Source organism: Cervus canadensis, chromosome 16 (genome assembly GCF_019320065.1).
Source record: "Cervus canadensis isolate Bull #8, Minnesota chromosome 16, ASM1932006v1, whole genome shotgun sequence".
Taxonomy (NCBI): Eukaryota; Metazoa; Chordata; class Mammalia; order Artiodactyla; family Cervidae; genus Cervus; species Cervus canadensis.
The window spans coordinates 61359196-61381992 of NC_057401.1; the positions used below are offsets into that span (position 1 = coordinate 61359196).

The following is a 22797-nucleotide window of genomic DNA, read 5'->3' on the forward strand; positions in this document are numbered from 1 at the left end:
GGCTCAGGGCCCCTGTGACCTGGCCCTTGCCTCTGACCCCGCCGAGCTCTGTTACTTTGCCCGGGTCAGCCTCAGCAGCTTCAGAAACCTGTTTCAAGGTAAAGAAAAGTCCTGCATAGCAGGTGAGGGTATGGGCCCCGGTTCCGCTCTCACATCCTCCCTGATGCCCTGTGGGCCCCCAGGAAGGAGGTCCTGGGATGAGAGAGAGGAGGCCTGGCGAGGCTTGCTGTTGGGCCCTGCCCAGGCTTAGTTCCGAGTTTGCCCTCTCAGGCCTGCCCGTGTGTGCGGAGTCGCCCAGCACCCTCCCCACAGGTCCCTTGAGATTTCATGTTTAAAGGTCTTCTATTCCCCCAAAGAGAATTCACTCAGCCTGAGCCTACGAGATGCAGACAGGTGTCATTCATAGGACTGTCCAGCCAGTCCCCTCAGGGCTTGGCCTGGGTTCATTCTGCCCCCGGCCTGTTCTCCCCTCCCTGTTCTCCTGAGTCAGCGCCTGGAGGAGATCACGACCTCGCCTCTCCCCTGTGGCCCTGCCCGCGGTCCAGCAAGTGGCCTCCCCTGGCGTGTCCTCAGGGGACCGGTGGGAGGGCACAGGGGAAGGCCCAGCGCAACTGCCGTGGACCCTGGGCTGTCTCCACTCTCCTGCCTTCGTCTCATCCTGATGTCGTCCTCTGAATGTGCTGGGATTCGCAGGAATGCTATTTGGAGATCTGCCTTGAAAGGTGGCACACCTGGGCCTTGTTTTTTTCCGGTGTTCATCCCCAAAGGCCCTTGGTTGTGGAGGGCAGCAAGGGTGATGTGCTGGGCACGCGTTTGCTGCTGCCTGGACCATTCATGAAATCCGCTCCCACGGAGACACTCACCTGCGAGCCAGTCACGTAGCTGTTCCTGCCCCTCGCACCACGGCTGGTCTGTCTGCAGAGTGAAATTGGAAATCTCACTCAGGGTGCTGGCTGCGACGCTCAGGGAGAGTGGTGCCTGGTCCCTGGTAAACCAGGACGGGCTGGCCCTCAGGGAAGGGGCTGCCAAGGAGGAGGGGGGAGGGGCAGCTGGTTACACCGGCTGGCGAGGGGGCCTGTGAGATGGGGGCCCTCAGCTGGTTTTGTAAAGAAGGCTTCTCGACTGCTCCTGTGTGGAGGGTAGGGTAGGGTGGAAAAGCCACGCCAAGGCCGGCTGCTGAGACACAGCGTGTGGTGGGGACGTGTGCTCCTAAAAGTTAAGTCTTCAGTGTTATGAAGTTAAAAAAAATTTCATAATTGAAGATTTGTTTGTCAAAGTAAAGTGTCAGACTTTGCTTTTGTTTGCCATTTAATTTAAAATCTTGGTCCCTGTTTTAAGTGGGTTCATAACGAATGGAAGGAGAGGTAGCAGTCATCCTTGAAAAATGCCGTCGTCGTTAAGGTCATTCTGGTTTAAGCTTTGTTTTTTTTGGTTGTGGAATAAGAGTTGTAGTAAACAGGCAGACAGAAACCTGTGATGTTCGAGTCCAGAAACCTGGTTTGTGATGACGCAGCCAGAACGTCGGCTCACGGGGTGTGGGAGGAGGGCTGACTGAATCCCTCCCGGGAGCCCCCCGGTCGTTGGAAGCCACAGTGCCTGCTGGGAACGGCCACCGGCCTGTCTCGAAGGCTCCAGCCGGCCCGTCAGGGTTCCTCCGCTCAGAAGGCTGCTGCGGGCGTTTGGAAGGGGAGGTGGGCAGGCTCCATAGTCGGGACAGGTGCCCGAGACACCCGCCCACAGTGCCCTGCAAGTGAGACGTCTTAGGCGAGTGTACTTACTGCTGCTGTGTGACAAACAGCCGCGGGCTCCCTGCTTCCCAGCCGCTCTCGCTGACTGTCTCACAGGCTCTGTGGGTCGGAGGTTGGGCTGGGGGCTGGCTTCTCCACTTGGGCGCTCGCTGGGCTGAAGTCCTGGGTTGCCCATTGCATCCTCTGCTGGGGCTCAGGAGCCCTCTGCGAGCTCATTCCTGTTATGGCGTGATTCGCCCTCGTGGTTGTAGGACTGAGGTCCCTGATTTCTTGCTGGCCGCCAGCTGGGGCCTCTCTCAGCTCCTTTAAACCACCCGTGTCTTTTGTTCCTGGTCCTTCTGTCTTCAGGCCTGCCAGGCTTTGAATCTCTGGCAGTCTCTGCCAGCTGCAGAAAGCCTTCTGCTTTAAGGCCTCGTGGAGTTGGGTCAGGCCCACCAGGGGACTGTGTTAAGGGCTCACAGTAATACAGCGTGATCCCAGGAGCCATGAACATTTCCTCATGGCCGCAGGTTCTGGATCTTCTGGGGTAGGGGTGGGGAGGTGTTTTCTTGTAGGTAGACCTGTCTGCCTGGGAACACGGGCTGCGCTTTTCTTTTCCAGCACTGGTCTCCTTTGACTGGACACTAGCCCATCACTATGACTCTGGCAGATTGTCTGTCCTCTGGTTTGTCACCACTGAACTCGGGCAGCCAGAGCGGCCATAGCTCTGAGTGCCTGTCTGTGCCTCTGTTATGTGGACTGTCCTTAAAACATGTCATCTGAGCGGAGTTCATGTGAGTGCCGTGGACAGACGAAAATCTCAGTGATGGAAAAGTCCCGTGTGTGAGGTGTCTTGCCTAGGCTCGCTTAGGGGAGGTGCCCTTCCTGTGCCAGGGGAGGGTGGCCGGTGACTCGCCTGGTAACCTCTGGATACCCCGAGGTCCCTCCGTGCTTGCAGAAGACCCAGCCCAGGCCTGGGGACTGGTGCCTTGCTCAGAAGCCCCGCCCCAGGGCTCTCCCCCTTCCTGTGGAGTTACTGCCCCTCTTGAGAACTGGCACCGGCTCTCCTGTGTCCTTTCAGGGCAAGGTGGGCTGTGTCCTAGCCTGCATTCCCAGCGCCAGGCACACTCTAGCCACTGCTGTGTAAGTGTCTGGTGGGTGAGTGAGCAAATGAGTGAGAGAGAAGAAGAGAGAGTCTGGCAGGTGTGGTAAGTCTGCAGAGTTGAAATAAACCAAATGCTAAAAATAACTTCCACTGTTTGTCTTAGAATTTCTGAAGATTTGATTGCTAATTCTGAGGTTATTTAAGTGCAGAATGAAGTAAAATCTATCACAGTGTATCTGCCTCCCTTCCTGAAAAGTGGTGAAGTCAGGTTTACGCTTTGCAACCCAGAATGTAAAAAACAGAACGTTCAACAAAAATTCTGTTCGGTGTTAGAAAGGCATCTCCATTTAGTTTTTAACTGGTCTGTCTTATTATGGAATTAATACCTAACATGAGGAGGTAGAAAGCTTGGTGCCCGGTGGGTGTCCTGTGACCTGGGCTTCCGAGGCCTGGACTCCCTTTGCTGTGGGGAGGAGGCGCGGAGGCTGGACCCACGTCGGCCTGGTGCGGTTCTGCACGGAGGTTTGTCCTTCTCCGCACTCACAGGTGGACGGCGCTGAGGTTCCCCTCGGCGGGGAGTGGCTTCGGTTATCAGCACCATGTCTTTCTCTTGTGGGTCTGTGCTCCTTTTAACTCCCAAGTCAGCTGCTGTGCATAACCATTTCAGCTCTGTGTGGTTGGAGATCAGAGTGAATTTCTTAAGTGATAACAGGTGGATTGTAGGCAGTTTCTATCTTTTCATGTTTGGAAGGGATTTCGCTAGAAATACCATCGCACTGACATTGCTTGCTTGCTTGCTCGGACGCTGTCAGTTGTGTCTGACTCTTTATAACCCCATGGACTGTGGCCCGCCAGGCTCCTCTGTCCATGGCATTCTTCAGGCAAGAATACTGGAGTGAATTGCTCTGCTCTCCTGCAGGGGATCTTTCCAACCCAGGGATTGAACCTGGTGTCTCTTTTATCTCCTGCATTGGTGGGCGGGTTCTTTACCACTGGCACCACCTGGGAAGCCCTTGAAAGGCATCTCAGATGATCTTAACATTTCCGGAATCCTGGGAATCTGAAGGAATGACTAGGGTGGAGGAGTTAAAGGGAAATGAAAAATCGGACCATTTGTGTGGTGGTGATGGCTGCGTGGGGACGCGTGTGCGAGGCCTTGTGCTCACTGGGTTAGCCCCATCTCGGGTAGCCTGGTTTTCCTGTCTGGATGTGACTGGCTTCCTCGACGGTCCTGACTTCTGAGCCTCAGTTTCCCACTGTGGAGGGGGGCCTGCTCCCTCGCCGGGCCTGTCACTTGAAGGCGAGCGGGCTCGTGGGGTGACTTGTCACATGGGGGCGTTAGGAAGGCCACTGGTTTCGTTCCTCCCTCTTCTCTGGAGAAATCGAAACCAAAAGTTAGGTGGTTCTTGTTGCCAGCCGGATAGTGGCAGCGTTCCCTCTCAGGCCAGAGCCTTTGTGTTGGAGAGACGGCTGCAGAGCGCTGGGCGGGCCGCGGGCTCAGCTGGGCAGACCCACCGAGGCCGGGAAACGCTTTCTCCCTTTGACCCCAAACAAACTTTTCTGCTTTTAAAAATTTAAATAGTGCCCGGAGTCTTTTGTCCTCTAGGTTTAAGCATCCTGTTTTCCCAGAGCTTCTAGGGTCCTCTGTGTGTTTACAGGTGTGTGGGGGCTGCCCTGTGTAACTTGCTTGGAAGCCTTTGGGATTTTGGTCCTGTCTTGAGTAGGAGGAGCGGGTGTTAAACGCTGTTTCTCTGAGCTCGTTCAGCCTTCAGCACGTGCTCTGGGTCATGTCACGACTCACGACTGAACAGCTGTGTATTGTGCAGGAAACGGGAGCAAGGGTTCGGGCGGGTCAGAACTAGGGCTGTGCCACCCGCAGGACGTTTGTGAGGACGGGGCCTGGTTCTGTGCTGCCCAGTGTGGGGGCCACTGACACTCCCAGGACTCAGGAGCTGGGTTTTCATCGTGCTTAAGTTAAAATTTAAACAGTCTTATGTTGGACAGCACTGAACTGCAGTAATTTCAGATTTTTTACTCAAAACACAGTGCTTGATTCAGTAACTGCTGCCTAAATAAATCCAAACCCTCACACCAGCAGAGGCCATGCTGCTTACCAAGTTACTACCGGAAAGCCCCGGAAACGGTGTTTCTGAGTTTCTAGTGGAATTCCTTTCCCAGGGCTGCTGTCTGCGGAGCACACGAAGCGTAAACCGGGTTCCTGGCAGAGGACCCTGCCGGCCGGGTGTCTGCGCCAGCAGGTGGGCGGCGGGCTCCCACATCCCAGCCTCTTCCGCTGGGTGGTCTCCCTGCCGCCCTGCACGAGGTTTCTCCCTGAGTCCTCAGAGCAGGCCTGCGACGCGAGTACGCCTTCTCCTGCTGTGTAGACAGAAAAGCACAGCCTGGCCAGGCCGACGTGATCTGGCCAGAGGTGCTGCCCGTGGGAATGTCAGTCTGGTGCTGACCCCGGGGAGACGGTCGGAGACTGGGCTGGAGCTTGCAGCTCTGCAGACCTGGCTGTGGTGTGTCTGTTGAGGGTCACCTGCTGTTTCGCTTTCCTGGAGAGAGCAGACTAGGGGAGGGGGACCCGGGCCCTCCCCTCTCTCAGGACTTTGAAGGTCCGATGACCAGTGACAGAGCTGGGGGCACTCATCCGGCTGCTGAGGTCCTAGGAGTTCCCCCTCCCCCAGGCATTCTGGAACTGCCTGGGAAAGCTGTGGTGAAGGCAGCAGGACTCCGGCCATCAGGATTGTTCTTAGAAGTTGGAGTTTATGAACAGTGAAGGGTTTGACAAGCTGCTGACTTGGGTTCTGCTGGAAGACAACCGAGAGACGGAAAAGCAGGGCTGGCGAGCGTGTGCCTCCGGCGGCCTTGTGTCGGGGCTGTATCCTGCTTCCTCCCAGGTCCTTGAGCAGGAGCTCGTTGTGAAGAGCAGATTAAGTCTTGGTAGATGATGCGTCTTGCCCAGGCTGCAGCTAGAAAGCCAAAGCACAAGCGCCTCAGCCCAGGCCTGCTGGACAAGAAACCCCTCTTCCCCACTGCCTGCTGGGGACGGGTTGGTGCCCTCGGGAAGGCCCAGAAGGAAAGTGGTGAACGGTCAGGGGGAACGTTGGTGCAGAGCACAGAGAGTATTCTGTTACTGGCATCTCCTCTGAGTTTAAGCAGACAGGTTAAAAACTTGAAGTGTAACTCTGGAAATGACTGAAATATAGAAAAGAGGATACTTTGCGTGGCTTGTGAAACGCAAAGGGATTCCGAAGTATTGTTAAAGGTTATCTCATGAAAGAAAGTGGATGATGAATCTGTCTAAAGAGTTGGTGTCTCTCTCGAAGACTGACTACGAGGGACTGACATGCAAACCTCAGTACAAGATGAAGGACAGAGATAAGGATACAGAGCCGAGCCCAAGTTCCAGAGAACGGGGCCTGTGAGCATTGTCACAGGTTAAGGGCTGGAGGGAGGGAAAGCTTGCAGAATTGGCCTCTCAGGATGGGTTTTAGAGTAAGCCCGTGGGAAGTAAGTAGAGGGCGGCGCTGGGGAAGACGGTTCCATGACGGGGCAGTTGAGCCTTTGCTGCTGGCATGGCAGTGGTCCTCAGTGCATGTTGTGGTATTTATTAATCGTCATGGGCCTCCCAAGCCCCTGCCAGTCCAGGAGGAGGAGAGGGCGTGAGGCTCAAGCCGCTGAATCTGAGCATGCTATAGGCTGACTTAAATAACGGTATTTTTATAAAACAGACTTCTGCGTTTTTTTTTTGGTAAAAAGTAGAAAGCTTAAAATCACTTAAGCCTACCACCAGGAAGTAACCACAGGCCCTCAGGTGACTGCTTCTGTGGACATCTCTCTAAGCCCATTTGGATGGACACGTGGCATTATCAGCAGACGTACTTCAGTGCTCCTTAAATACAGTTTACTGAATTATTAATTTTGCTTGAAAGCAAAAGTAGTATTCACTATCAAATAGAAAAATAGTTTCTAAGAGCTCTTGCAGAGACCAAGAATATAAAAAAGATGAAGAAAACCTTATGAGAGTAAGTGTAAAGAAAAGCTTTGTTTTCTTTTTTTAATTGTTGATTTTTGTCTGTGCTGGCTCTTCGTTGCTACGGGATTTTTCTTTAGTTGTGCCTGGCGGGGCTCTAGTTGCGATGCATGTGGGCTTCTCGTTGTGGGCTCTGAGAGCGCTGGCTTCGTGGCTGTGGTCTGTGGGATTTGTGGTTGTGGTGTGTGGGCATCGTTGCTCTGAAGCACGGGCACGTGGGATCTTCACTGGTCAGGGATCGAACCCATGTTCCCTGTGTTGGCAGGTGGATTCTTCACCATTGGGCCACCAGGAAAGCCCCAGAGTAAAACGCTTTAATACAATCCCTTCAGTTTGCTTGCTGCCACATAAGAGACCTGAGCCCTGACTGGGGAGTTACCTCTGCCAGACTCAGCTGCTGAAGCCCTTGTGCCTACAGCGCGGTGGTGGCAGGAGGTGGGGTCTTTGCGGGTGGTGGGCTTCGACGAGGGAGGGTGGGGCCTCATCGTTGGACGAGTGCCCTCCCTCCTGGGAAGAGGGCCGTGTTCCCGCCTTCTGTCTTCACTGTGCGTGGACACGGAGAGTTGGTAGTCTGCACGCCCGGACGAGGCTCTCACCGTCACCCGGCCGTGCAGGAAGCAGGTGCTGGGCTTGCAGCGCCCGGAGACGTATAAGGCGCCCATCTGCGGGGCCACTACACGGCCCCCATCCGTCTCCAATTCCTGACACGGGATCCGTTGTCTGTCACCGCGCCTTAGACGTTGGTGTCTTATTCCGTCACTGTGATCACTACCTACGTTTATTGAGCTCCTTCTGAGTGCCAGGCCCTGTTCTGAACACTGGACTTGTTGAATCCTCACAGTGACGCTGTGTGGGGGTGCTGTCAGCAGCCCTGTGTTTCCTGGGGGGAAACAGAGGCACAGAGCGGCAGGGGTCCCGCCCTCCTGCCCCGACCCCACAGTCTGCAGTCGCTCAGCCTCGGTTCTGTACTTGCGCAGATGTTGTGCTGGGCGCCAGGCTGTCCCCGGACGCCACCAGCTTTCCAGGTTCTGGCCGGTGTCTTTGTGGGGCTGCCGCACACGTGAGCGCTGGCCCTGTGGGCTCTGAGCCCCTGATCCCCCTGGTCCGCAGCCCCTGGCCGCTCCACGGGCCTGGGTCGGGTGTCTTTGTGGGGCTGCCGCACACGTGAGCGCTGGCCCTGTGGGCTCTGAGCCCTCGATCCCCCTGGTCCGCAGCCCCTGGCCACTCCAGGGGCCTGGGTCGGGTGTCTTTGTGGGGCTGCCCCGCACGTGAGCGCTGGCCCTGTGGGCTCTGAGCCCCTGACCCCCCTGGTCCGCAGCCCCTGGCCGCTCCACGGGCCTGGGTCAGGTGTCTTTGTGGGGCTGCAGCATACGTGAGCGCTGGCCCTGTGGGCTCTGAGCCCCTGACCCCCCTGGTCCGCAGCCCCTGGCCGCTCCACGGGCCTGGGTCCACTTGTCTGGTGTACAGGAGAGCTCGTGGGCGCGTGCTCCCCGAAGCCTGCCAGGGGCCAACATCGTGACCTCGGTTTGCTGTCCACCATCGCTAGCTGCTGTCAGAGATCTGAAGCAGGACAGAGCTCCTCTCAGGGACGCTGGTTGCTTCTGGATGCCCGCCTGTCCGAGCCTGCCTCCCATCCTTACCTGGTCCTTTCCGTGGTATGGACCCCGCCTCAGGCCTTCTTGCAGCCGCCCTGCCATATGCAGAGCAGGCTCTGCCTTGACTTTCGGGGCCAGGCGTTTGTTGTGTTCATCTTCCTGTCGCTGGGAGTCTCCCACCTTCTCTGCGTGGACAGCTGCCTTCTTTATCCTCTCTGTCCCCCCTCCTTAAACTGGCTCTTCCCAGGCTGTCGGTGCAGTGGCTCCCCGTGCTCCTCACCCTCTTTCCACCCCGTGCTTATGGACATATTCTTAGCTAGGTGTTCCATAGCATGAGGAACGGGAGTGGGCTTTCCTGACCCCAGCTGGCATCCACTCCTGCACCGGGTTGTCCTCATGACCTTCGGCGTCCTGGTCTCTGCCTCTTGATTTGCTCTGCTGTGGTCCTGGGTTGCAGTCTCCGAAGATGGGGCGTGAGGGTGTCCGAGCCCTCTCACTCCCCTGGAATGTTCCCTTTCCAGCCAGCTGCAGGCCACAGGGGCTGCTGTGTCTTCGGTGGGCCCTCTGGGACCCGTGGGCCCCTGGGTGGAGAGGAGAGTCTTGGGGCGAGTCTGTGGACCGCCTTTTGGGGCTTGAAGCCTGTCCCCGAAGAGCTCGGCTTCTTGGGACCCAGCTCCCGTCCTTTCATGGACTCAGGGTCTCCAGGCCTGGCGCTCGTCTGCTCTGAGCTCAGCCCAGGGGTGGCCGGCCCTTGCTGCCGCTGTGTTGGCCCCAGGCTCTCTGTGCTCCAGGCGGTGCCGGGTTCCTCTGGCCTCCAGGGCTGCCCTGATCTTTGAACGTCTGGCTGCGTGCGTCTTGCCCTCTGTCGTGGCTCTCGAACCACCTCATTGGGAGGCCGCCCCTGACCCCACGCCGTGGAGTAACTGTGACGTTGGCCTTGGCCACCATTTGGAATCGCTGCAGGCCGTGCCGTGCTTCGGGTTGCTTTTGGTTGCCTGCTTTGCTCCCAGCTCCGCGAGATGAGGGCCTGCTTTCCTCTGTCTGGCGCTCTCCGTAGCCGGGGTCAGAGCCTGCCCTGCCGGGGTTTGCTGTAAGGAGCCAGACGATGACTCGCGTCTGCTTTCTGGTCGTCAGTGCCGACTTAAACCTTCGGGTCCAGTGAGTGCTGTGCTTTGTCCGTCCTCCCTGCCTGTTTTTACCAGTTTTCCAGCACTGTCGTGTTGTCCCCCTTTTCCTTAAAATATTTTCCCAATCATCCGGGGGGGCCTTCGGAGGTTGGCGTGTGCTTTTGCTGCTGTCTTGAGCCAGAACCCTGGGTCTGGCCCTGAGACTCAGAAGGTGGACATGTCTCAGTCATGCCAGGCAGAACTGGAGCAGATGATTTACTCCCTGCTCTATACACGTGGAGACCTTTTGCAGATTGGATGAAAAGTAAACATTTGATAATTAAATTATGTTTTTATTCTTCTGGTATCATAGATCACACTTGACTTTGATGTATACACAAATATTGGATACCGTGAAGTTAAGTGGCTTTAATTACAGTGGACTTTCAGAAATGCTGACACACGGGCGTGTGGGGAGACTTGGCTCTAGTGTGGCCAGCAGCGCACGGGCGCCTGGCGGTGACGAGCGCCCACCTGGTCACGTCTGTGGTCTGCCCGAAGCAGGCTCAGGCTCACTGCGTGCCCCCCTGGGTCCCGGGAGCGTGGATGGTAGTTGGCAACGCCCTCCATCAGGTGCGGCACACAGCGTTCTCTGGGAAGAGGTGCACACGACGTCTGGCGTCACTGCCCAGCAGTCGGGGCCAAGGATGGAGCAGCCGGCTGGGTGGGGGTCTGCAGGAGGCAGGGTGCGCGGAGGCTCCAGGGGGCTCTTGCAGCAGTATGAGCAGAGACATGTGAACCTTGAGTTCACGCCAGCAGGTTCCGTGTGGGACGTGAGGCTCAGGCTGCGTGCCAGCCTCTGAGCATCTGTAACGTGGGAGGGGGAGGGGTTCTGAGGGTCGTGCTCGTGACGTGTCACAGGCGATTGGACCCAGTGGGCAGGTGTGCATGCCAGTTACTCGTCTGCATAGTAAGAATACTGATATGATCACATTGCTAGTGAATTTTAGTAGTTTCTAACTCGGGAAGATCCTCTGGAGGAGGAAATGGCAACCTGCTCCAATACTCTTGCCTGGGAAATCCCATGGACACAGGAGCCTGGTGGGCTGCAGTCCACGGGGTCCCGTAGACCCAGACAGGACAGAGTACACATGCGACGTCTGCTCGTAGCCTCAGAGTCACCCGGGCACAGCCCTCTGCCAGCAGCACTGTTGACAGGAGCCGACCAGAAAGACCAGCAGGGGTGGGGACATCCCCTTCCTCACTGGTCCCCTCCGGTCAGTCATCCACGTCTGCAGAGGTGGTTCTGGGCTTGTAGGGTGGCTTTCTTAGAAGCCCTGTCTCTTTGCTAATAAGCCAGTGACCTGGGGTCAGAGCTCTTTGCTAATAAGCCAGAGCTCTAGGGCTGCACGATGTTGGAGATGAGCTCAGGAGGAGGCCCCTGGGCTCCAGGGTGCGGGCAGGGGCCCAGCCAGAGGGAGCGAGTGTGTGGGTTTTGCTGAAGGCGGCCTGCCTGAAGAGGAGTGAAGCTCAGCAGTGTCTGCCTTTGGTATTTGGAGTAAAGTCAGTCACTAACCCTGCGTGAGGACGCTTTCTCTTGGCTTTGTTTATAAAAGCAGTATAGTACTTACTGAAGAAATTTGGAAAATAAGGAAAAGAAACGACCCATGCTACTTTGCTGTTCTCTCTTATTTTTTAATGCTGCTTTAAATGTGTCACAAATGGGTCATTTTGTATGTTTGTTTAAATCTAACTCTAGGTAAATGGCTCCTCCTGTCTCGAAAATCTCCTTTAAATGATTTTTAAGGATGGAATTGATGTACATTGTTTCTCAAATAACTAGGAATAGATACATACAACTTTTCACTTTTAATAAAGGCCTGTCGTGCATATTTCTGTTTGTGTCTGTGTGTTGGGCGACTTGCTGAGCGTGACTTCCCAGCCTGTGGCTGAAGGTCAGGATCATGAGCTGCACAGCTGCAAGATTGAGTCCTGATCAAATAATACTTTCCTGAAAGACTATAATGGCATCCTGTCTCATCACTTTTTGGCAAATACATGGCAAAAGAGGGGAAGCAGTGGTAGATTTTATTTTCTTAGGCTCCACAATCACTGTGTACAGTGACTGGAGGTATGAAATTAAAAGATGCTTGCCCCTTGGAAGAAAAGCTATAACAAACCTGGATAGTGTGTTAAAAAGCAGAGACATCACTTTGCTGACAAAGGTTCATATAACCAAAGCTTTGGTTTTTCCAGTTGTCATGTACGGATGTGAGAGTTCCACCATAAAGAAGGCTGAGCGCCAAAGAATTGATGCTTTCGAATTGTGGTGCTGGAAAAGACTCTTGAGAGTCCCTAGGACTGCATGGAGATCAAACCAGTCAATCCTAAAGGAAATCAGACCTGAATATTCACTGGAAGAACTGATGCTGAAGCTCCAATACTTTGGCTACCTGATGAGAAGGGTGGACTCATTGGAAAAGACTCTGATGCTGGGACAGATTGAAGGCAGGATGAGATGGTTGGATGGCATCACTGACTCGAGGGACGTGAGTTTGAGCAACCTCTGGGAGTTGGTGATGGACAGGGAAGCCTGGCGTGCTGTGGTCCATGGGGTCGCAAAGAGTGAGTTGAACACGACTTAGCAGCTGAGCAGCAACAAAGATGATTTGGGAGACACTAGTGAAAGTGCTGTCTGTGCACAGTATTTTGCAGTCTCTCAGGATAGTCCTCTTTTCAGACTCTTAACCAGATTGCTGCCCAGAAGATTACCCAGCTTCCTTTGTGAGTGTGAGCACATCTGGAAATAGGGCAGAAGATGTAGCTGTCTCCATCTGAGAAATGATCCAGCTCCTGGAGCCAGGAGCATGGCTGGGCGGTTCCCTCTGAGCCCTGCGGCCTGAAGGGCCTGTGCTGCGGCTGCCATGCAGGGCTGGGTGGCGGCGTCCTGAGCCGTTGCGTGTGGCTCAGCCAGGGGCCTTCTTGGCACCCTTTGCCCTGGCAGTGGCTGTGAGCTCCTCCAGACTGTGGGTTCTGGAGGTCATGCGGGCTCCTCAGGACCCCAGTGTCAGGAGGCTGAGCCCCACTGGTCGTTTGTGCCCCGTGACAAGTTGAGGACTTGCTTGGTGAGTGGGAGCTCCCTGCTGGCTTGCTCCAGCTGGTGGTTGTGGCGGGTCATGATGCACCCCGGCAGAGTGATGGTTCTGAGCAGTTATAACCAGCAGAATCTCTGCTCGCATGTCTGTGAAATGCTGAAGTTGGCTTCGTCCTGGTCTGTGGGAAGCGCTCAGGTATCTCACCAGCGTTCTCTGTGTAGAAACCCGTGTTAGCATGTCCTATCTGTTCTCGAAGTGGGTTTAGAAGACACACCTTAAATTAACTGCCTCTGCCATGGTTATTTAAGAGCTCTGATACCTGACCTCTTGCTGTCCTCTGTGAGGAAGAGGAGATGGTTGTGGCTCTTGTGCCACTCGGAGGCCCCAGGGCCTTGGCTTGGCGTGGCGCGTGCAGTGTGGCTGGGTTTGCTCTGCCGGGGTGAAGAGGCACTTCCCCTGACCCGCCCAGCGGCACCTCTGCTCCCCTTCAGCTCCAGTGCTTGGACATCGCTGCATCCAGTTCTGTCTGAGTCATCCCAGGATGGATCTCGGGAGAGGACAGGAGAGAAAGCTTACTTTTCTTAAAAAAACAAATTTTTATTTTTTGCCATGCTGGATCTTCGTTGCTGAGAATGTGCTTTCTCGTTGTGGCCAGGAGGGGCTACTCCCTTGTGGAGCACTGGCTTTTGGGTGCCTGGGCATCAGTCATTGTGGCCTGCAGGCTTAGTGGCCCCGCAGCATGTAGGATCTTCCTGGACCAGGGGTCAAACCTGTGTCCCCTGCATCAGCAGGCAGATTCTTTACCACTGGACCACCAGGAGAGTCCGAAAGCTTGCTTCTGCCAAGAGCTGAGTTTGCATGGATCAGGGTGACTGAGTTGACGATTCCTGAGCTGCAGAGCCCTCTGTCCTGGCCCTCTTTTGTCCTGGGTTGGCCTTGGCCTTGCGCCCCAGGGCTCCCCATCCGTCACCACATCCTCCTCCTCCAGTCACTCAGCCGTCAGGACCCTCCCCTGGCAGCAGCTTCTCCAGAGGGCCTCTCTCTGCACTCTGGAGGCCCCGCAGCTTCCTGCAGGGCGGCGCTCAGGAGCCCCGTGCACAGGTGGGTGCTGGCAGATGCAGCAAGGCCAAGGTGCGGCCCCGCAGGCCCTGGCTCGGCGATGGGCAGGCGTGCTCTGGAGGCACACGGGCTTTCGACCTTGCGGTTTCAGTCTCCTCACACTTTTGAGCTTAGGTTGAAAAGTTAACCTTTGGCGGCCTCAGTCACGGTTTTCTAAATCGTTGGTAGAGATAGTAATTGGTCTTTCTTAAATTAACTGCCTTTGCCATGGTTAATTAAGAGCTTCTGGTGTCTGACCTCTTTTTTCTGTGAGGAAGAGGAGATGGTGGTTGTTCTTGGGCCACTCGGAGGCCCCAGGGCCTTTGCTTGGTGTGTGCAGTATGCTTGGGTTTGCTCTTAATTGTCATTGTCAGTCACAATGACTGCAGCCCAGGCACCCGAGAGCCAGTTCTCCACAAGGGAATAGCCCCTTGCTGGTCATAATGAGAGAAAGCACACTCTCAGCAGTTGGGTTTGGTCTTAATTATTTAAAAATAAATACAAATGATTTGTAATTAATCACTAACCATGTTAAGAAAGGATTGTACACCCCCAAAAGAGAAGTCATTTGGTCATCCCCTGCTGGTCTGTCTGTCCAGGAGCCCATGCTTTGCAGCTGCGAGGGGGTGCAGGCCTGTCTGTGCCTTGGGCAGTCGGGCTTCGTGCTCTCGGGCTTCGGGCTCTCGCTGCAAGAGCATTCAGGTGGCCTGAAAGTCCCCTCTAGGCCTGCAGTGGTTCATCCAGATATTCTCACCAAGCTCCTGTTGGTGGCGGAGGTGGAGACCGTGAGCATCGCGGAGCTGCAGGAGGGCGCTCTGGTTCCTGAGAAACCACTGATTATCAAGGCTTGTGAGGAGAGCTGGAGGGAGTGGGAGAGGGAGAGAATGAGAATGTGTGAACAGTGCAAGAGGGTTTCTAGTAAGTTCTTTTGCCTTTTTCACTGTAATCGAAAAGCCTGGCTTTCCACAGGCATTTGGAATTGACCAGGTTCATGGAGGGTGTGAAAGGGAGGGTGACTCATGGTCAGCAGTAGTGGGGGCCGGGGCGTCGGGACTGCGGGGTGGGGAAGGGGGGTGACGACTGAATGCCCAGGAGCACCGCGCTCGTGGGCTTGGGCGCTGAAATGTCCTGTAACCGAGCTAGAGGAGGTTATGTCCATTCATCTGGTTTTTCTTCTCCCGCGAAGTGATGAATGAAGTCTGACCTCTGACTGGCTTTCCTTAGAAAAAGCCATGGAGATTTCAAATATAGGGGAACAGGCGGCCCTCTGTGCTTCCCCCTCGCAGACCTGCATCAGCTTGGCCTTCCTGTTTGCCCCGCTTCTGCCCACACTGTTTTAAGTACATTTCATTGTCCTCGCTTCTGGTCCCTTGTGTAATCGTGTCTCCTACCTGCTGTAGTGCATATGCCTGTCCTCTTGTTTGAGTGCAGAGATGTCTCCACGGAACAACCCACAGACTGTGCCGCGCTGGCAGCGGGAGAAGGAGCCTCTCTGCCTGGGGCTGGGTGCCAGGGCCCCGGGCTGGGGAGGTGCTGCTGCCAGGCGCCCCCTTCAGAACCAGCCAGCCCTCTCTGGCTTTGGTTCAGATTTAGACAATGTCGGAAGCCATGTAACCCTGCCAGCTCAGCTTCTGCAGTTGAAAATCCACCTCCTGGAATGGGGCATCTGTTCTCGTGAATAGCTGTATTAGCTGTGAAATGACACAGTTCGGTACCTAACTTAATAATCTGTCTTGTGCTATTTGAAAAGCTCATTGACTTGGATTTCATAAGTATGTACAGCAGCCATATACCAAGTATTTACTAAAACAGATGCTGAAACAAATGCAAAAATTAATTTGACTAATTAAGGTACTAAAGGTACTAAAAATTTTTAAGTCATTACCTTTTGAGTGGGTTTGAACTCTTACAAGAAAGTGATTGTAAGAAATGTCTTTTCTCATTTTTCAGTGAACCTTATTTTCTGATACTTAGATTAAAAGTACATTTTAAAATAATGCTTCAGACGTTTTCCAGTAGTTCCTTGATTAAAATTCACTGAAAACTCTGGTCTCACCATTTTTATCTTTCTTAAAATAGCCAGGAAGGGCATCAATTCAGGACTTGCGCCGTTGTGTTGTGTCAGTTTGAGACTCTTCCGCCCTGACTGCTGAAGCTGCGTGTGGTCTGCATGGCCGGTCCCCAGGGCTGGAGTGTGTCGGAGCCCGCCTCTCAGACGTGGCGCAAGGCTGCCCTCTAGTTCCTCCTGAGCACCTGCCAGCGAGACTTCCCCACCATGTCCCAACTGACGGCACCTCTCCAGGGGCTCGGGCCGCCCCCACACACAGCCATCCCGGGCGCCGCTCCTTGTGGGCGACCCCTGTAGGCTCTGGAGTGGGTGGCAGGGACCACCGGGTCTCCTCAGCTGAGGGTGAGGTCTGTGTTGTGCGGAGGTTTCTGGAGTTGATTCTCCACCTCGTGTCTGCAGAGTCACGGTCAGGCCTCACACCCCGTGATCCTCTGTGGCTCTTACTGCCTCCCCACAGTGCCTTGTGGCCAGCTTCTAATTCACGTGTTCCTTTGGATCTGAGGTGCTGTTACTTGCAGGAACTCTACCCATTTGAAATTGAAATATAAACTTCATATAGATAACTTTTTGTTCATCAGCCAGCTTAGAGGTGTACTGTTACAAAATGTGCTGTGAAGAAAGAAAAATACTTAATTCTGAATTGGTTTGATGCTCAGCCATTGATTGAAAGACGCATCCCAATTTTAGACACATTGAAATGTTAGGGGAAAAAAGAGTACATTTTCGTGATGATGGAAGAATAATAGTCTTTTCCCAATTACAAGTTACATCAGTTACTTGGAAAATGCTCTAATCAGGCACCATTGTTTACCAGGGTCTTGTTGAGCTATTAAGTCAGAGTTTTGTGAATGTAGCAGTATGTATGTATATAAATTGTATCAAGAACCGTAACACTTAACAGTTGTTGTTCAGTTGTGTCTGACTCTTGGCGACCCCAAGGACTGTAGCCAGCCAGGCTTCTCTGTCCATGGGATTTCCCAGGCAAGAATACTGAAGTGGGTTGCCATTTCCTATTCCACTTTTTGTGTTGTATTTAGTATTTCCATATGTTAAATACAATTAGTGGTGTAATGAGCACACTCATGGGTGAACTTGTATGTGCTTCCTCAGTTGTGTTTCCTCTAAAATGCATCTTTTTTCCTTGTCACTTTTTAAACATTATTTTTTTTTAATTATACACAATTTAAATTATTTTTTGGCCACACCATGTGGCATGCGGGATCTTTGTTCCCCAATCAGGGACCCAAACCCACGCCCCCTGCAGTGGAAACTTAAGAGTCTTAACCACTGGACACCAAGGAAGTCCTTTTCACTTTTTAATTTATACATAGATGAGTACATTCTAATAAAAACCCAAAATTCTAGCGGCGCCCAGCTGTCTATAGAGTAGGAGGTGGTCACTTAGCAGCTTGTCGATCACCTGGAGGAGGAAGCCCAGTGGCCTTGGCTTGTGGCCTCTTGGACCTTTCCCTGAGCTACGTGCACACGGAGCGTGCGTGTGTGCCGGAGCCCAGGTATTTTGGGCTCAGTGAGGGAACCTTCGTTCAGTCAGACCCGTGGTCAGCTGACCCCAAAGCGTGAGGTTCAACCTGAGAGTGCCTTGGTCTCTCTGAACAAATCCTTCCTGTTTCTGCCACGTGCAGCTGACAGTTTACACGCCACGTGTTTTTGGATAGAACTTCTTTGTGATTCCTCTGCTGTCTCAGTCTTTGTGATTGTCGTGTTTGTGTTGGAGTCTGGAAGTCTGAGATGGCTCCTTTTGATTTTTCTTCTGTTTGATATTTTCATTTGAAACTTTAGCTCTGCCTCTGTATTACGTTTTCAAATGTTGAAAGAGGCAGGAATCTGCCTTCCTTGTTTTTTTAGCTACTGTGTCAGGATTCTGTTTGCAGAGAGGGAAAGTCACAGCGTGATGGTTCCCTGACCCCAGTGTGCCAGGACTGGGGAAGGGGCGGGCAAAAGGGCTGTGGGTGCACCGCCCTTAAACTCTGAGAAGGTCCCCGTGGCTTCTGTCATGGCTCGCTGGTGCCTGTAAGCTCAGGAGGTCCATGATCTTTTAAGCACCTGGGCCCTCAGGTCACTGTCGCTGCAGTTGGTTTTGTGATCCCTCTTCTCTGATTCACGACAGAGGACGTCGTACCATGACGGTCACAGCGTAGAAATTTCCTTGAGAGATGTGGGAACGGGTGATGTGGGCCCTGGGAGATACGATGACTAAATTGCATGCTGACGCGAGACTCGAGTGTGGTTTTAATATGCAGAGGTCTTGTCAGCTGTGAGATTCCTTAGAGGTTTTGCTGCGTGAGAAGAGCAACCATCCTCATTTTCATTCTTGAGTAGAACAGATCAAACCTCTTCCTCGACATCGTTCTGTAAACCCCTTTGGAGAAGTGAAGGCAGGTGCGTGTTCACTCTCGGAAGCGGTGATCGACAGAAGGCCCTGCCGTGTGTCCGATGCTGGTGTGAAAGTATGCTATCCCGACCATCATAGGTTGTTTCACAGAGTGATGATTCTTCTTGTGATATCAGTCAGTCAGTCGCTCAGTCGTGTCCGACTCTGCGACCCCGTGGACTTCAGCATGCCAGGCTTCCCTGTCCATCATCAATTCCCGGAGCCTACTCAAACTCATGTCCGTATTGAATAACAGCATCCCAGCTCTTTTATTTAGGACTGTGTACCTTTTCTAGGTTACTTGGCCGTTTAAGACTTGTGCTCACACATTGAGTTATCCAGCGCAGGGGTCAAACACCTTCTGGATGCTCATTTTTGATGATGTTTGTATAGGGAAGGCCAGGTCTTTAGTGACGAGGTCATCAGCAAACTATTTGATCAAAACTTGATTGATCCCACACGTATTGATGGAGTGCCTGCCACAAGCCGGCCCTGAGACCAGGCTGTGAGCAGGCACCCTGTCCTCCAGCTGGACTCCGGTCATCCCCATGCCTAGTAGGGGGCGGGGGGCACTGCTCCTCCCGCCCACAGGCCCTGTCTAGTGGCTCTGCCTGGCCCCCAGCCCTCTCCTGCCCTCGGAGCTTCCTTCCTGTCAGGGTTCCTCCAAGAGCCCGAGCCAGAGGAGCCAGCTGCAGGGTTTTCTGAATCTGCCCAGACGGTTGTCAGACTTGTCGTGTCGTTCCGCACTGACGGGGCCTCCCATTCCAGAGCCACAGCGGTACCTCGAGGGGCCCTGCCTGCCCAGAGGAAAGAGCTCCAGGGTGCACTGGAGCCTCCTTGTCCAGCCAGGCCTCCAGCAGGATCCAGCAAGCGTCCTCCTCCTAACATGTGCTACAGGAGTTGTGAAATTATAGATGCGGTTTATTCCGTGTCTCAGGCACGCATGTCATTGGTGCGTCTCACCGGCGGAACAGGACAAGGCAAGTCAGCAGCCATCCGACTCCCCGCCGGTCACATGCGGCCCGGAGGGCAGACCCCGGGAAGCAGAGGGGTGTGTCTCACATGGCCATCCTTTCCACTCTGCAGTGGCGTCTGGGGGGTTGGAGTGCCTGTCCCCTGATGCTTTCACGTGTTGGATGTGTGGAACGTGAGCTTGGATTTGACCACATCGGCTCGGCTGCTCTTCTTCCAAGTCTTCCGGCCAGTTGCCTGGCTCCTCCAGGCCTGTGTCCTCACTCAGCATCTCTGCACCTCTGTGCTCTGTTATCAACAGCGCTGAGCTGCAGGGGAGCGTGTGCTCCTGGTGCGTGGGTGTGCTGACTGCTCACCAACAGACGGCTGACCCAGGGGTGCGTGGGCCTCCCGGCAGGTGCTGGGGGCAGGGGCTGACGTCCTCGCTAGCAGGAGGGTCCCTGGTGTGGTCACTCACCTGGCACGTCTGGTCCTGCTGACGACCGTGCTAAGCTCGGGGAAGTGTGGCTCATGGCTCTCACGATGTGCCATCTGAGCCCCTGGAAGGGGTGTGGGAAAAGGCTCGGGATGTCGTTGGCTCTCAGTCATCGTCGAGATGAGAGAAGCTTTACCCTCTAAGTCTTGGGAATTTGATAGCTATTTTGGTAAAATTACTGCATTTCAGTGTGGTATGACTTACTATCTCTTCTGATTAACTAAAAACTGGGCTCACGGCTTAAGCAGTAGCAGGCTTGGGGTGATGTTTTGTTTGAAAAATCGATGGTGGCCTCGCTGACACTGCTGATGCGCTGTGAACAGGGTGTTGAGGGTTTGTCTCCTCCATCCCATCTGGGCTTTCAGTGGCTTCACTCGCTTGTAGACTGAGCCCTAGGACTGTCAGCGCGGGTGAGCTGTGGAGAGGCGGTCCTGCAGGGGAGTCATAGCGGGCCGTGGGCTGGAGTCGGTGTGGGATGGGACGTCAGCGGTCTGGCCTCACCTTCATGGCTAGGCACCAGGTGGTCCTGTCAGGTCGTGCCTGCTCTCAGGTGGACTCACTGTTGAGCTGATGTTGATAGTAGTATTTTTTTTGATGTTGATATTATTATTGAACGAATTTCACTTTATCTTCTTTTCCTTACTAGTAATCAAACTTGGAATGGAACCAGGTAGATTTGACTTGATACATAATTTCTGGGAGTAGGTTATTTGCTCCCTTATCTTTAATTCTGCCAAGTACCTGAGGGTGATGTGTCCTTCCTTCCAGCAGAACGGTGACCCTACGTTGCCACCCCCAGGGGACTGGCAGAGAAGTGACTCTGGGGGCTGGGGTGTGAGGTGGCTTTCAGAGCCCACCGGTCTCTCCTGAAGCCACTGCTTTTTATTTTATATCTTTGTTAGAAACAGTGGAGCAGGGGAGGGCTGAACTGACTGGTGTTCCTCACACCTTGGTCGCTGGGCCCTTGTTGCTGATCCGGGGCGTTGTCTCAGTGGGTCAGGCAGATCTGGCCGCTGAGACTCGGGCCTGCCAGGCTCCTGAGGTCAGGAGTCTTCTGGCCTGGCCTGTCTCAGACCCCGCAGTGAGGGCGCCCCTGGGCCTGGAGCACACCCACCTGAGGTAAGGCCCCTGGGTAATGGGGTCCCTCCCTGCTCCACCTCTGTTGGGAGCTCCCTTCAACTTTGATGGATGGCATTTTCTCAGTTTCTTAATGTCAGGTCACTGAGATGTTTCTTTTGGATAAGACTTTAAACATCAGTCGAAAGTTTTGGTGAAACGCGTTCCTGTTACTCTGGGGTGCTAAACTGTGCTGTGGGGTTGCATTCCCACAGAGGGGTCACCTCACCCTGTATGCTCAGAGGAAACGAGAAACTGGGTTTGAAGCGGCCGGAGGTACGCTTTAGTGTCATGCTGATCTCATACCAGAACGAGGCATATGGTTACATCTAACGGTGACTCTGGTGTGTTTCTCTTTTGTCCGCTAGGCTGCATGAGGAAATAATTGACTTTTATAACTTCATGTCCCCTTGTCCTGAAGAAGCCGCCATGAGGAGAGAAGTGGTGAGGAGGATCGAGACGGTGGTGAAGGACCTCTGGCCGACGGCCGACGTGCGTATCTGCGCTGTGCGCCACCGCGCGGCGGGCGCCCTGTGTCTGCGGGCCTGTGCAGAGCCGGCAGGCTGGGCCCCGCTGTGGTGCTGGCAGGGCGGTGGCCTCAGTTGGAGCTTGTTAGAGACGCGTGTGCCCCTGCCAGCCCTGCCGAGGGAGACCCCGGGAACCTGGGCTGGGGGCAGGGCTCTGTGCTCAGCTCGCCACCCCCACCCCCACCCCCCCCCCCCGCCCCACCGGTGGTTCTGAGCTTCTGACATCTTCAAGTGTGAGGACCGTCTGCCTTGGAGAATTCTTTTTTGGAATCTTGTGATTATTTTCCTTGTTTGTAATTTACCCTAATATAAGGTTACCCCTTCCCGCGCCACACTGCATTGCAGGGTTCCATTCCATGAACCCTGGAAGTGTTTGCTCGCAAACCGCGTCCCCAGTGAGTGAACCATGTGTGCTCACGGAGGAGTGCTCCATGGGCCCTGGGCACCTGGGGGGCAGTGAGAGAAGGCCCTCTGGTGCCCTGACACCCCTGCCCCCACCGCAGCAGTTTCATCCTTGCCCTTGGGTGCCCTGGGACAGAGCCCTGTGCTGTCCACAGCCTGGGCACCAGCGCTGTGTGGCTGTGGGTGCCGCCAGGAGCTGTTTTGTCCTTTCATTCTGAGTTTTGGAGAATTCCTTTTGGGGCAGGCTTTTAACTTAAGGCTTGAGAGGATGCTGCTGGTCAGTGGGGCCCCAGGCAGGAGCCGAGTGAGCAGTGGCAGGTCTGAGCCGCGTGCTCTCATTTGCAGGTGCAGATATTCGGCAGCTTCAGCACTGGCCTCTACCTTCCCACCAGGTGAGTGCCCACTCCGCACAGATGAGGGCGTGGTGGACGAAGCTGGGGGTGAGGGGCGGTGTCTGTGTGCATGCTGAAGGCTGAAAGCAGGTTCCTTGTGTGCAAATCTGAGGCTGGAAAAATGTAAGCTAAAGGAAAAGACCACAGAGCACCGGGGCCAAATTGCGGGAAGCAGACATTTAATTTACTGTTAGGGTCATTGATTGCTTTGCCTGTTTCCTCTTGCACTTCAGAGAAGATGAGAGAGGAGGGGGCGTGAGGAAGATGGGAGCCGTGGAGTAAGTGCAGCAGAAACAGTCTGAGCTCTTTGGATATTTTTGAAAAGTTGCTTTTACATTTTAATGAAATTTCAAGCAAAGTTGCATTTGAATAGTATTTTGTGAGGATTTTTAATTGATAGAAAAACATCAAACAGGTGTTTGCATTTTAGAGTCCTTCTTCAGAGTTTCCTCATAAAGGGCTTTTTAATGTCTAGTTTTATGTGTATCATTTTATTAAAAACTTACATTCTGCTAAGCCAGTTTAATCCTCAGAGACTAAAGAGACTGCAGCCTCAGGAGTTTTGGGGTGGCATTGGCAAGGCCGGTGGGGAGCTGGGTCCACCGCAGGTGTCCGGGCGTCCAGGGCCACGCAGACGGGAGGACCAGGCTTCTGTGGTCCCCGCGACTCAGTCAGCATCTGCTCTCCACCT

The 22797-nt window shown here is 54.2% G+C and overlaps 1 protein-coding gene across 2 annotated transcripts in view; it reads left to right on the top strand.

Annotated features, from left to right (window-relative positions):
• Window positions 1-22797, top strand: part of TENT4A (terminal nucleotidyltransferase 4A) — a 41644-nt gene that overhangs the window by 4627 nt on the left and 14220 nt on the right. For both annotated transcript variants that reach the window (XM_043489128.1, XM_043489127.1), the window contains exons 2-3: window positions 21154-21277; window positions 22060-22106. In XM_043489128.1, the coding sequence (XP_043345063.1) occupies window positions 21154-21277; window positions 22060-22106 (171 nt within the window). The remainder of the gene's footprint in view (window positions 1-21153; window positions 21278-22059; window positions 22107-22797) is intronic.